The 14,661-nt window shown below is 42.0% G+C and overlaps 2 protein-coding genes across 3 annotated transcripts; one reads left to right on the top strand and one right to left on the bottom strand.

Moving 5' to 3' along the window:
• Positions 1–92: 92 nt before the first annotated feature.
• On the top strand, positions 93–9,386 carry LOC126391727 (skin secretory protein xP2-like). 2 transcript variants are annotated; one of them, XM_050046643.1, is made up of 4 exons: positions 93–481; positions 4,512–5,765; positions 7,633–7,692; positions 7,975–9,386. In XM_050046643.1, exons 1-3 carry the CDS (start codon positions 394–396, stop codon positions 7,686–7,688), a joined length of 1,398 nt encoding a protein of 465 aa, XP_049902600.1. In that variant the 5' UTR covers positions 93–393; the 3' UTR covers positions 7,689–7,692; positions 7,975–9,386. The 2 variants fall into 2 exon arrangements, with proteins under 2 accessions (XP_049902600.1, XP_049902599.1); XM_050046642.1 differs by having other exon boundaries at positions 94–481; positions 4,509–5,765; positions 7,975–9,384.
• A 1,305-nt stretch (positions 9,387–10,691) lies between these two features.
• LOC126391732 (2-iminobutanoate/2-iminopropanoate deaminase-like) lies at positions 10,692–14,519 on the bottom strand. Its single transcript, XM_050046650.1, has 6 exons — positions 14,359–14,519; positions 13,592–13,697; positions 13,240–13,294; positions 13,055–13,123; positions 11,343–11,398; positions 10,692–11,253 (listed from the first exon to the last, which is right to left on the bottom strand). The coding sequence occupies exons 1-6, from the start codon at positions 14,421–14,423 to the stop codon at positions 11,194–11,196; spliced, it is 411 nt and encodes a 136-aa protein (XP_049902607.1). The 5' UTR covers positions 14,424–14,519; the 3' UTR covers positions 10,692–11,193.
• Positions 14,520–14,661: the final 142 nt, after the last annotated feature.

Genomic DNA, 14,661 nt, shown 5'->3' with positions numbered 1-14,661 from the left:
CACCAGGTGGTGGATCTCTTCCAGAGAGGACACTCCTATAAAGGGGGAGGACACACACTTCATTCACACATGTTTGCCTCCCCTTCCTGTATGAATAGTGTGGCTGTGAGCAGGAGGCAGTCAGGGAACATTCAGCAGTAGCGCCTGCACTGCTTGGCTGCATTCTCGCAACAGATCCGGAGCAGGAGGGCACCAGGCCATGCATAAACACTCAAAGAGACAAGGGGAGATAATGGTGCCCAGCTTCTCTTAGGAACTGAAGAGCTGTAGTGGTCCATGTTTTCACTGCCAGACAGTCTCTGTCTTTGCTAACAGAGAGCAGTGGAACTTGTGTTTGCATTATATAGTAGATTTAAAGCTTTTTTTCATTCATCTCAACTCTTTTCTTCAAACATGGGGTGCTCCTCATCTAGTGCTCAGACTGTTGACCAAGAGAAAAGACCAGGTACAAAGCCAGAGGAGAGCAATGGAGATACAGTGGGTAAGTACTAAGTATGTAGAGTTCAAGTGTTCAAATACCTTTGTGTGTTTTTATACTGGTGAGCATGAAAAATGGTTTCTACATTTTCTCTAAATATGTACAGTAGTTGCTCTAAGTCACTTTCTATTCAGCCATGTCTTGCTAAGGGTTGTGTGACTGCTGCCGGTTGGTCTGGAACACCGTGTGCTTTCTCACTCAACTCTGCTGCACAGCATACTACACTGCCTCATGGAGAGAATTATTCATGTTCACCCATTTCCTCACCAGAAGTGGTTGGCATTCATTTTTAATCAGCCATTTCTAGCTTGATGTCCATTGAAAGTGTGTTGACACAAACTGCATTGCATGATTTACTGATGAAATGAGGGCTGATGTGTATGTGCATGTTTAATTCTCAACCTCATACCACAAAGCTAATTGGGCATATACACATAGGCGAATCAGATTGGTAGAACTTAGTGAGGACTGTGTTTGACTCTTCCAGTAGCTATGTGTGAAAGCCAGCTGGGACTGTTTTGTCAGCCATTCTCTAGCCTGAGGCAAGAGGTGTAACCCAACCCGTTTGCTGCCACTCTGCAGAAGTCTGATTTGTGACTTTAAATGTTTTTCTGCACGCAACAAAGAGCATCTACCAGATCAAACTGATGTGATCCACAGTGGCGCCCCTGGAAAATTTTCATAGGGGTGGCCAGATGGGACCACTGAAAATCTTGGGGTGGCACACCAAAACCAAAAGCCATAACTGAATTTCAGGAATTTGCTCGAGGTGTTGTAGTATATAGGCTACTTATTTTACAGTTAAAGTAACTAAATATTTGATGTACATTTACTAACACAGGTGCAGTTAATATTTTGAGTTCCACAGCAATCCTGTTCTGATGTGTTATGTATCTAAACATGTTCGGCTAGTTTCATTTAAAAGACAAATATACAGCTTTAATTTGAAGGAGTTTGCTGATTGCAAAGAACAAAACATTTATTGTGAAAAGCCTTCTCATGTTTAGGAGAGACTCGTGGATAACCATAGAACCCATTTTCATTCAGATATCTCAAGGTGAGAGGTCAAGGGACCCCTTTTAAAATGATCATGTTGTTTCCTTGCTGAAATTTCACCTTACTTTGGAGCATTGTGTAGCCCCCTTCCTGACAAGCTATGCTGACATGGTTGGTGCCCATGTATGCCTTAGCTTGTTTAGTTTAGATACTAACTTAAAAGCACTTGGACTGTGGGTCCACACCCACAGCACGCCAGCGTACGGCTGCAGTGTGACAAGTAGGCGGCATCTGCACACCATTTGATAGTTTTTGGAGCCATCAGATATGCTGGATCCGCCGCTAAATTTCAGCAACAAGAGCAGCGTATACGTCACCATGACCTCATACAAAACACAAACAAGTCAAGGGAGAGTGACAAGACAGAAAACTGATGGATGTCATTCACGCTCAAATAAAATCATATTGTGAGCATTACTTTCCATGCAGACAATTTATTTGTCAACTAGGAAAGCTACCATGGCTTTTGCCCTGTAGGCCCACGTTGATGTTTGTTTTGTCAGCTGACACTTGTGTGGTTGGCTGACAGATTACACTTCATTTCAATAGTTTTTCTGGCCCTCGCCATTACGTGTTAAGCGGTGCACCTGCACACTGAAATGGAGTGGACCCACTAGTTTAAAAAATTAGTGCACTACAGCCCCTGAAAAACAGGATTGTTGACCACCATTAATTTTCTCCAGGGTGGGCCATGTGTATCAGGTGGGCATGGTGATTCAGAATTTGATGTGCATCTTGTTGATGCTTCCAAAGTTTGTATGCAAAGGTTTTCTCGAAAAGTGATTTGCTCCAGGAATTTACAGCTCATACAAACAATAGATGCAGTATTGCAAAGGAGCCAGAGGAGGGTCTAGGACATTGATGCCCTTTTGAAAAGAATACAAATGATTTGTGACTGCTCTGATATTCCTCTGCATGGGAGTTTTGCATGTAAACATACAGTGATACTCTGTGGGATATTGCCTTGGTTTGTTTTGCCTTGCATGTGGACACTATGTTCAAGCGTGTGCAGACGCCCACCAAGAGGCCTGACACAGACCGTGATTGTCCATTCACTGGTTCAACCCACTGGTACATGGCTATGTCATGGCACAGCTGCATGTACAGTATGTTCTCCCTCTATCTCACCACAAACACACGACAGCTACTGTCTGTGTTCATTTTTTTTGCATATGATTGCTCTAGCTCATGTCAAGTACAAGGAAAGGCTGTAGTCTTAAGGAGAGTAAGCGACTAACCAAAGCCCAATCAAGTGATATGTACTTATTACACCTGGCATAGTTCCTCTGTATTCATGTACAGCATTTCCATCTTCCACTATGTCACTGTGTGATGTTTATGTCAGGGCATTGTCTCTTCAGCCAGCTAGCTTTGGTCACCTGGAGAAGCTTGGGTCCCTTTCCAGGCTCTTACATCACCCCAGCAAGAAAACCACTTATTGTACTCTTTGCCCAAGCAGGCTTCTCTAAATGTGGCTGAATGGGTGGCGGTTTAAATCATACAGTGTACAGTCTGTCTAACAAACCAGCTGTATGCCATCCAAGCCACCACTGGTCCCATCCCCTGTCCGGGCCCCGCGTCTGCCCCCCCTCCCCCTCTGTGCTCTTGGCCAGCCGTGGCACTGTCTGTTTTGACTGGGATCTCTGTCATCTTTGGCTGCTAAATCATGTTGACACGCGGGTCATCCATGCCTGGAGAGGCTGTCTCTGTCTCGACCCAAACAGACTTTTCAACACCAGTTCTGGCCTGCTGGGTTTTGTATTCTTTGTGATAGCTGGTGTGTGAGGTGGATCTCTGCTTAAAGAACTCTGTTGGAGAACATGTTTGAAATCTATAAAAGGAAAGTGTTTTAGGTCAAAGCCATTATAAGGATTTAAAGGTTGTAGGAACATCTGTCTGAATACTTTTACTTTTGCAATTCTCTACTTAAATGGGATATTATTGGAAATATTTAACTTCGCGTAAACACTTTTTGTGTTGCATGATCTTTCACTGCCTCATTTTCATCTGACTTGCCAGGCCGTCACATTCCCTTCCACTCATCACTCTCAGCTCTTTTTACCACTTCTGACAGACAAATAAAATCAGGAAGCTGCAGCGTCCAAACCAACCACCCGCTGCCCATTCAGCTTTCTGAACCCTTCTGGTTTGTCTCATTTGTGAACAAAGTCCAGCCGGTGTTTTTGTAAAGAAGTTAGCTGCGAAATACTGTTGAGGGAAACTGTGATGACACACTCTGTTAGGCTGTTGTGATTCCTGTAACTGAGCTGTGCTTTGCAGTTCATGACATTTGAGTTTAAGCATCCAAGCCCACTATTGTTCTTCATCTCCTGTATTCTCTCACCTAAGGGCTGATGACTTGTTCACACAGTTATAAGAGGAGGGGTCAGGGAATGAGAAGAAAGGTAGGGTGTCTCTCCAAAGGCTGCAAAATTGTCGTCACGTGTATTTCATTTCCTTTGAGAGTGACTTGCGTGTCCTCTGGGCTTTAGACAAGCACAGGCTTCAATAAATCACATTTCCACCTACGGAAATGAAAGGATGTTTTCCCTAGCATGCAGTCTGTGTGCTTTATTGCTATATTTCCCCATCTCCAGCCTTCCGTGGTGAGTTAAGCTAAACCAGTTTATAAATACACACATTTTATTTATTCAAGAAAAGAACATAGAGGAACATACATAACACCCTGCAATATGTCCGATGATTCTTCATTGAGTGTCGCAGTTAGGATGCACTTGTGAAATGCTGATGAGAGTGTTGCCATGACAAAATCATTTAATGATTAATTTGGCTCAAGGACCTCCCAAGAAGTTTCAAGCTCAATCAATTTGCGAATCTTCTTTTTTTGTTGCTCAGCGTCATGTAATTATTGTTACAGATTAACAGGGCATCACTAGCTGAAGACTGATAAGTGCCACATGCTTGCCAGTCGTAAATCCTAATCAAGCTTTTCTTGTCATCCCTGTGTTGACAGCAGTCAGAAATGGTATTATCCCAGAAGATGCACAAACCATCGAGGACCAGATGCAGCTGCCTGTGCAAACTGCCTTGCCTGACGATCTTCAACCAAAAGCCGATGAAGAGGCGGAGGCCGTGTTAGTAGCCCTGGAGGCCCAGGAGGATCTTGGCTCAGGGGAGGACCTCCTGGCTGCTCCTGAGCCTCAGCCAGAACCTGTCGCCCCTGCAGAGCCAGCTTCAGAGGCTGCTGCTCCAGCTGAAGCCCCTGCTGAGCCTGAGGCTGCTGTAGAGGTGGTGGAGGCACTACCCCCTGTGGAGGAAGCTGCCCCTGTAGAAACTGTAGTGTCTGAGGCCGCTCCTGCTGTTGAATCTGTTGTAGCTGTGCAGGCAGAGGCCCCTGCTGTTGTTGAGGAGGTGACCGCTGAGCCAGCTGAGGCCTCTCCTGAAGTTTCCACTCCTGCTGTTGAACCTGTTGTATCAGAGCCAGCAGAGGCCCCAGTGATTGTGGAGGAGGCGGCAGCAGCTGTAGCGGCTGAGGCCCCAGCTGAAGTTGCTGCTCCTGTGGAGGCAGAGGCCCCAACTGACAATGCTGCACCAGCTACTGCCTCAACAGCACCATGTGAATCCTCAGGACCAGGTGAAGCTGCAGCACCAAGTGAGGTTTCAGCACCAGTTGAAGCTGCAGCACCAAGTGAGGTTTCAGCACCAGTTGAAGCTGCAGCCCCAAATGAGGTTTCAGCACCAGCTGAAGCTGCAGCCCCAACTGAAGGTGTAGTACCAGAGGAGGCTTCAGCACCAAGTGACGTCTCTGCACCAGCTGAATCCTCAGCACCTGTAGAGGCAGCACAGTCTCTTATAGATGCAGAGATTGCTGCCGCAACTATTCCAGTGATGCCTCCAATATCACCAGTCATTGTTGAGGCCCCAAGTGAGCCTCAGCCTGCTGTTGAGGAGGCAACCGCACCCCCTGCTGCCGCTTCTGAGGCACCCTGCCCCTCAGAAGCCGCTCCAGCTCCAGCTCCAGCTCCAGCTCCAGCTCCAGCTCCAGCTCCAGCTCCAGAATCTGCTGCGGCTGAGCCAGTACAACAGGCAGAAGTTCCACCATCTGTACCAGCTGTTTCAGAAACCCCCTCTGAAGCAGCCCCAGAAACTCCAGCAGCAACTGTGACCTCAGAGTCTGCAGCAGACAGCGCAGCCCCAGCAGAGGCTCCTGTGGTTGAGTCCACCCCAGCCGAAGCACCCTCGGCAGCGGCCCCTGAGCCCACACCTGAAGGTATGCTCTCTATCATTTTACAACAGTAATAGAGAACTAAACAGATTCCCACATGGGTCTATGTAGCTAGCTATTTAAAGCAGATTTTCATTTATACACGTGACAGTTGACAGTTGTGGCAAGGGCACATTTCCCTTACGACTGTTAACAGCTGTAGGATGACAACAATAGGATTCCAGTAAAAGATGGCTGCCATAGTTAAAGAGAGTTCTGTATGTCTTGAGGGAGTTCACAGCTCGGTGATTTACATGATTACCGATAAGTCGAAGTGTTTCCTGGCAAACCTGTCGTGCTAACTTTGACTTGAAGGCGTCATACCGTGTTTTAACCTGCTTGATAAGGTGTGATCCACCAATACTGACAGATAGGGAGGGCTGACAGTTTTGGGTGGAGGTCAAACAATGCTGCATTGCCACTGGCTGAAATAGCTGGGAAATCTATGCAAACATGTATTAGGCACCAAGCGTGTGCAAACAAGCAGAATGAGATGAGTAAAGACAGAAAAACTCAGTAATGTGTGCGTGGATAAGATTTTGTTTACATCCAGGTAAACAATTAATGGCCCCCCACTCAGCCAGTCTATCTTCTGGTTACACATACAGCCAAAGTAAGACCACTTTATAACATCACCCCCTGCCAGTGGTAACTAAGCAGGTATCCAACACACACATGGTTGGCAACACCAAACTTTCAGTTCTTGTAATAATCAATCCTACACATTGGTTCCTGTCTGTACTCCCGTGATTGGTTGGAGCTGACAGGATGAACAGGATATTGTTGGGCCGTGAGGCTGAACAGATAACGCAGTGTGAGGAATAGAAAGCAGTCACACACTCCCGGAGCGAGAAATGAAGGCTTGTCTTGAGTGTGTTGATTATAACAGCAGCATGTTGTCAGCACAACAGATCCAGTCACGCAACTCTCACTCATTGTACTCTATTGTGAACTGACTACAGAATAATCATGCCCTGCTGCTTCGAATTACATAAGACAATGTAAATGCTCTGCAAGCCTGACTGCATTCCAGTCCTCGTTTAAAAATGATGACATAAAACCACTTTCAGGGCTCATTTAAAGAGAATTTCAGTGAGTCATCACATGTTTATGATCACTCTGTATGATTCCACTCAAGCCCTCTTTCACTGTTTAATTTTATTTAGAGTATGTTGTAGTTTGCACTGAAGCACATGTCATTACAGACACAGCAGCAGACCTGGCCACAATATGTGGAATTTTACACCCTCTTAATTGATGCAGTTTTCCTCTGGTTAAAATCTGAGTTATCCAAAGTATAAACTGTCTACAGTTATTGCCTTTACTGGGAAAGTAATGACTACCGAAACAATTCAAAGTCAGTGTGCCAGTATTCAAGTGTGTATTCTGCATATTAACCCATTAAATGCACAGTGCCTGCAGTGGTCAGTTGCCTTGTGTGAGAGGCAGAGCTTGTGGTTTGCAGTAAAGCCTGCACTCCTCTCTACTACTTTCAAAGAACACGTTGTACTTTTAGGGCAGAGACGCCCCTCCAGGCAGCACGTGTAGAATACTGGCCTGGTGTGAAAGACATATTGCATAACATTTATGAGACTTTTCTCTGGAGGCTATGTTGTGTGCATGCCAGACCAATTACCATACAGTATACTGTGTGTGTGCTCAGAGGCCAGGTAAATCACTAGTTAACCAGTTCAACAGAACCAGATGGGGCTAAGAAGGAATGTTACCTCTTCATTTCTCTTCTGTGATGCACTGTTACTATGTCTTTTGTTTTAGTCTTTAAGTTATATGTTAAACAAGCACAAAGTTAACTCAGCATGATGTGGATGTATTTTATCATGTACTGATCTCCTCTCAATGTGTGTGTTTGCAGTGGTGGCTGTAACTGAGGCCTCTCAGGAGAGTGAGAAAGCCAAAAAGGAGGATTGAGTCGGTAAGAGCTCGACCACAAACTACACTTTAACCCATTGCAAGCACTGTAGGATCAGCTCATTATCCAGTATACCTTTGCACACTGAATATACTCTTATAAATGCACAGAGCCCAGACACAACTTTGTAAAAATGACATGCATGGAGTAGAGAAAAGCTGTATAATGTTTAGATGATGTTTGCTAACTCTGACAAACCTACTGCAATTAAAACACTGAATATGAACAGTTCAAGTCTATGCCACATCTTAGGGTTGTCTCACAATATTCTTTATCTTCTTTCAGAGAGAAGACATGCACCAAAATAACGAAACCCCCAAAGCTACCATTGTATGACGACTGGAAGAAAAACAAGACGAAGCAATAAAAGCTACATTTTCAGTATTGTCACAAGCGCTGACCAAACTGTTCCCCAGATACATTAATATGCATGGTGCCTTAATAACATCTCATTTAGGAAATATCAGTCCTTCATCTGTAAATATGAATCTTTATAAGTTTTTCTACTGAGACCTTAAGTGCCTCTACATGCAGGCCTATGCAAAGAAAACACTATAAAAAAAAGACACACCAGGACAGGTTAGGTGAGACAAGAGGGTGCACCAGTCTGTGAAATCTGTGAACTCTTGTGACAGTGTGATGAACTAGGGAAGGATACTTTCCAAAGTAAATCCTTATTACTTTTTAAAATAGCTGCTTCTGAGGAATACAAGCCAAATATAACTGTGAATAATATTATGCAAAGAGTTTGAGGTGACAGAAACTCCAGACTGGGTGGATGAACAACACACTGGCTAGGTTTACACTGCCAGCTTAGTTTTTATCACCTGTAGGGAAACTGATTTTAAAGGATCACATTTTCACAGATTGGATTTTTAGGTGTCATGAAGTCTAAACTTTGCCATAAATCCACATTTTTGTTTGGTGTTTACACATTATTTAATTGCAGCCTTTCTAATAAGGTTAATTTAATTAATAGCAATGACAGTACTAAATGCAGAGTAACAGAGTGTACAGTGTAATACTGATGAGCACTACTGTAAATCCATGTTTCCTTAAGTTTTTTTCTCAACATCACTTTATTGGTTTCAATAGTAAAATCCTTTTTCTTTTTTTGCATAAGGAAGAAAAAATGCATGCAGATGATCACAGGAAGCATATGCACAAGATTAGTTATGACACAGTGAATCATTGCCAGGTTGAGGATGCAGATGATCCAGGTACCGATATTTCATCTTGCTGTTCCATGAAGCCATTTTGTGCAGCTGCAGTGTTGCTGGTGGATGTTTATAAAATTCTCTTCATGAAAATAAATGCCTTTCCAATGATAAATTGAAAGGCCTCATAATGCCTGGCAACGCTGATGTCATATGCACATTGGTTTTGGTGTGACTGCATTACATAAGGTACATGTGTAGCACAGTAAGAGATCACCTAGGACATGATTTTAAACTATCATTAGTTCTACATGATGTGTTTAAAAAAAAACATGTAAAGTTCTTAGAAAATTATTTCAATTGTGTAAGATGTGATGGATGTTGTGGGAACAAAATTTGTTTTGATGTCTGATACCTTTTTTCACCTGTTCGTTCGTCTCTGTAATATATTCTTTTTCTGAGCTTTGTCTGCGATTCTGCTAACCTAGTGTACAGAATAAAGTTTCACTCACTAATACATGTGGTTTTTTTAATGGGACTGTATTTTCGTATATGGAAATCAATAGCCCAATGCATGTTTCTGATTCAAAAAAGAACATGCATACTTTACAGAGTGCCGAGTGACAGTAGGATACTTACATTATTCAAATGTACAGGACTGACTCTTAAAAAGAATTATTCTTCATCATATGGCCTATAGTCTCAAGACTTTTAAAAGTGATATATTAGCATAACTAGGACTGAAACTTACAATTATTTTCATTGTCAATTAATCTGTGCACTATTGCCTTGATTCATCGATTGGTTGTTTGGTCTATAGACTGTCAGAAAATGGTGAAAAATGCAGTGATTCCCAAAGCCCAAGATGATGTCCTCACATGTGTTTATTTTGTCCACAACCCAAAGATGTTCAGTTTCCTGTCATGCAGGAGTAAAGAAGCCAGAAAAACATTCACATTTAGGAGCTGGAATCAGAGAATTTGACTTTTCTTTTTGTTAAAAAAATATGCAAACTGATTTATCAAATATTAAATTAGTTGGCAACTATTCAAGGAATTGTTGCAGCTCTAAACATAACGGTTTTTATGCAGCTTAATTGCTGGTAAGCAGTTATTTTTCTATCCACTGCACTAGGCTATGATTTTCTGCTGTGCACACTTTCATAGAAACTTGGACAGTAGTCCCTGGCCATTCAAATGAGTTATGATATTTTGTGCACTAAACATGCCCAGGCTCCACCACACATCATTTAAAATGAGTTTGCATAAGAGCTGCGTCAGCTTCTCACATTTCCAGTGTTTGAGATGATACAACTCGCCTATCAGCATACTGTACACATATTCATTGTAGAAAATATGCCTGTTCATATTTCTTGTTATTTTACAGACAAACTAAACAATGAAGACTTGATCATTTGCTGTTTGGCTGGAATATAACTGTGTGGACGCCCAGCCTTGACATGTGTTAACCTATCCCAGTTACACACACTTGGCTCCACAGCGGATGAAGCATTGAGAAAGATTATATGTTTTTTTGAGATTTACAGTGGCATAGAAGGTCCGTGCCAGTCTTTTCCTGGGGACTATTTTGCTTTGGAGTTTAATTTTGAGTCAAATGAATGAAACAATATTTCTGATGAACTCCATGCTCATCACATAAGCCAAAAATAATTCAAACATTTATAAGAGCCGGACTGCTGTAATCTATAATCTATTTTGGACTATGGTCTGGGACATAACATCCCATACTGTCCCCTGTGTATAAACCCCTGGGGGCATCAACAATTGTCCAATACGAAATAACTAATCACTGAGGAGGGACAAGAATAAATGTATCACAAAGAGATAATCTGCATATAGTTTTATTGGTATCACAAAACAAATCACCATTTACGTAAATTAAAACCATTTATTATTGAGTTATATTTGATCATCCTTACTCTGGCACAGTGAGAGAGGATACACTGCCGGCTGCTGGCAGTGTAACTCAATAAGAGCAAACAAGCTTAGATACTTTTCAGCTATTGTCAGTGAAATGTGAGCAGAGGGAATTTAAAATGCAGCGTTGCCTCCAAACACGTCTCATCAATGTTAATGAGAGAGGAGAAAGTGGTCCGAGCCCGGCTGCTGTTAGTCTGCAAGATGCTCCACTACATGTTTATGACAATTATGTAAAATCACTTAATCCTCTATAAAATGTGATAAATATACTGTATTATAGAAATAATAAGTGCTCAGTGGGATTTTTGTTCAATTAACCCCTAATTGCTCTACAAAACAAGGCACATTCTATATAATTTTCAGTGATTATGGGTTTTCCAGTTTTCATGGTTTGATAGATGCATTTGTTAGGAAGCATCGGTCAGAGGACCCAATACAGCAACAGCTTCAATCTCAACCAGTCCACCCTAAAAAGAGATATGGAGAGAGAACACACAGTTTTCAGTTTGGTTGAATCGATTACAGGATCAATGGAAACACATAATCAAATACTTACTCTGGGGAGAGCAGCGACCTGGTAGGCAGCTCTGGCTGGGTAGTTAGTGCTGAAGACTAGAGAGCAGCACATTTAAAGGCACTGGGTTACTAACACACACATATTTAAACATGTTGCAACAGATGTATGGTGGAGCTTTGACAACTGCTAAGTGCAAAAAAGTGCAACCAAGAAGTAATCTGATACACAGACAATAATGTGACTTGTGATTTCTAAGATGGATGTGTTTTATGATGAAACATTAACAATGTGACACACCTCCGATTTGAAGTTGCAAAAACTGACATGTTTAGATGAAATGCTATTTTCTGTCACTAAATAATATAAAATAAAAAGCCTTTTTTTCACTGCAGATACTTTGACTGTCACAGCAAGACAAGCACAGGCTGTAACTAATAACACTAATTAGGGGCTCTGCTCTATTGTCCCAGTCAGTCTGCACATGCAATCGTTAGCGTCACTATTTACACCTGAGCTGCGCCCGCTAAGCCACGTCAGTGAAAAGGTCTTTTGTTACTTATCCAGTTTATGAGAGCCTTTGTCTGTCAGGTAGGTGTTGATCAAGAAAATCATGCAAAGGGACATATGACTCTTAGGGAACACATTTTGCTTTCTTTTTGTGAATTTAAACTGGCAAAGATTTTCAAAGTTTCAGTTCTACTGATACAAAGTATTTAATCATTTACCGCTCAACAACAAAACTGAAAAGTACGTGTATTTCTCTGCAGCACAGTACGCTGTAACCCTTAATATATAATATACTGTATACTTCTTATATGATATCGAAGGTCGATGGAAGTGGGACATGTCTAAAGGACCCACTAAACTTAACTAAACCTATATTGGGGGGAAAAAACCTTCAAACAGCACATGAATAAATATGGTGCATGTAGATGAAAGTCCTACTCTCCATACTGAATATTTCTGGGTTCATATGTGGGCTTTGTAATTAGAGTAAAAGTGGAAATAGAGGGATTTTTTTGGCTTTAACATATCTTTATGACGTAAATATTATTTGTACAATGCAATAACTGTAGAAGGACATTATCTGCATTTAGCTTGGTTCCCTCTAAGCCATTCTTTTACTATGTAATTCTGCCACTGGGTACGACCCTACACACTGGACCTTTTAAAGGATTTTTGGCTGTGTGCAGAGCATCAGATAGGGCATGATGTCTGACATTTACGTTACGGCTTAAACCACTGGAAGCAGCAACTCAGGTTTCGCTCTGCTTTGTGACTCTGCAAACATCAGCAGTCCCTGTAGCAGTGGTGACAAAGTCAGCTTGTGTCTGAACATTTGTCTGACACCTCTGTGTTTACTTTCTTGGCATATTTACCACATGAAAAGAAGATTCAAGCATAACAAGTATCTCAAGGATACGGGCAGACAAATATGATGTTAGGATTGTTTGATTTTATGTAAAGGCATTTACAGTAATGAATAAAGAGTATATAACCACAGATCGGCACTCAAAACAGAACTAACTAATTATGTAAGAATGAGACCACTTGCATAAAATGACTGGGAAGCCCCAAGCCATGGACACCTGGTTAATGCAGGTTCTCTGGCTTGTGCTGACACCTGGTGGCAAAGTCTGTACTGCAAGTTTCAAGTGATGAACTTCAGCCTTATTTTTTTACCATGGCTCAGCAGCATAGAAAAACTGCAAATAAAAATTCCCATTGATAAGTGAATCATTGATACTTACACTGCTTGTAGACATCATTGACATTGGTAAAGTCATTCATGTCAGCTAAGAGCACTGTGGTTTTGACAACTGCGGGAAGCAATGACAAGATGTAGTTAAGACTTGGGACAAAATAATTCTCCATGTGAACTTCAAAGTGATCAATGCTGAATGCAATACTTTTCAGACGGTAAAGTTTTTCTCACCATTCTCATAACCACAGCCAGCTGCTTTTAGGATTTCACCCATATTCACAAGAGCCTGTGGGGGGCAAAAAAAATAGGTCCTCTGATCTTTTATTTTGATTTGCTCCTTTGGGGCACAAAGCTAGCAGAAAATGAAACATGACACTCCTGAAGAAACAATTCACTCTTAATAATAAAGTGTGGTGACACTGCATTTATTCATACTGTATCAGCCTCCTGATGTTCAGAGTATAAAACAGATTAACTTGGTGAATGATTAAAGTAAACAACTTAACATCTTTTACGTAGTTATTTAGCAGTGCTTCTGGTGCATGAGTAAATGACTGATAGGAGGTTGTATTGGGTGGGTCACCTGTTTGGTTTGAGCCTGAACACCCCCTTCCACTAGCTGTCCACTTGCAGGATCCATCCCCAGCTGTCCTGAGACGTACATGGTCCGATCTACCACCACTGCTTGGCTGGAAAACACACAGAGAGACAGAGAATCATCTGAATTAAATTAAAGGCTGAGTTATGTCTTTCAGAGGGGGCTGAAATCTTGTTATCATTTCTAGTTCTCATCACTGCTGCAGGACAGCAGACATCGATCAGACATTTTGATGATTTCCAAAGTTACTGATAACGCAGAAATTTGGGTTAAAAAGTTTGTCTTTGTACTTTGTATTATCACTGATTAAATATTATAATGAACCATCTAGCCAACATACACACCTCTGCTCTGTTGCATAGACAAAATGTGCGTTTAGACAACGTATATTTTTCCCCTTTAAGCTTCATTCACATGCTGTATGTAACATCGCAGTTTGCTGTTGATCTTAATAGCTTAGCCTTTCACTGGTTTACAAAGTTTAAAGGGCAGTCCCAAAACTTGTACTTTGCTCCCAAGCACATCCCAGTGAGTGATCACTGCCCCTAGCTTCAACCACTACAGACCTACTGTACGACACAGTGCACTTAAACACAACTGTATGATTATACCGATTAACACATCAATGGCAACAACACACTAAACATCTTATCAACACTGTTGACATGTGGTGTATATGAACGGTACTTTGACTGCTACTACGTCAGCTGTGTGCCTGCTGTAACTTGGTGCGACTTTGAACCTCTTCTCACCTGTACGGGCCGATAGCAGCAGGAGCCTTAGTTGTGCTGATAATCCTCCTGATCAATGCCGCCATTTTATTAGGAATATGTACAACTAAACCAGGGGAATGATACAACTGCTGCAACGTAGGTGCAAGCAAGGGGAAGCAGGGGAAAGCTGCAAGCGCACTGGATGACGTGACCAGCGCTGCCGTACTGTAAATGGCATTTTAGACGCGCAAGAACTTTTTCATTTTCCCTTTTTTTTGGCACAAGTGTGGGTCTACTGTTGACACATTGAATGCTTAAATCAAGACTATTCGTGACAAAGTA

Source organism: Epinephelus moara, chromosome 6 (genome assembly GCF_006386435.1).
Source record: "Epinephelus moara isolate mb chromosome 6, YSFRI_EMoa_1.0, whole genome shotgun sequence".
Classification (NCBI taxonomy): domain Eukaryota; kingdom Metazoa; phylum Chordata; class Actinopteri; order Perciformes; family Serranidae; genus Epinephelus; species Epinephelus moara.
This window is presented reverse-complemented; position numbering and strand designations above follow the sequence as displayed.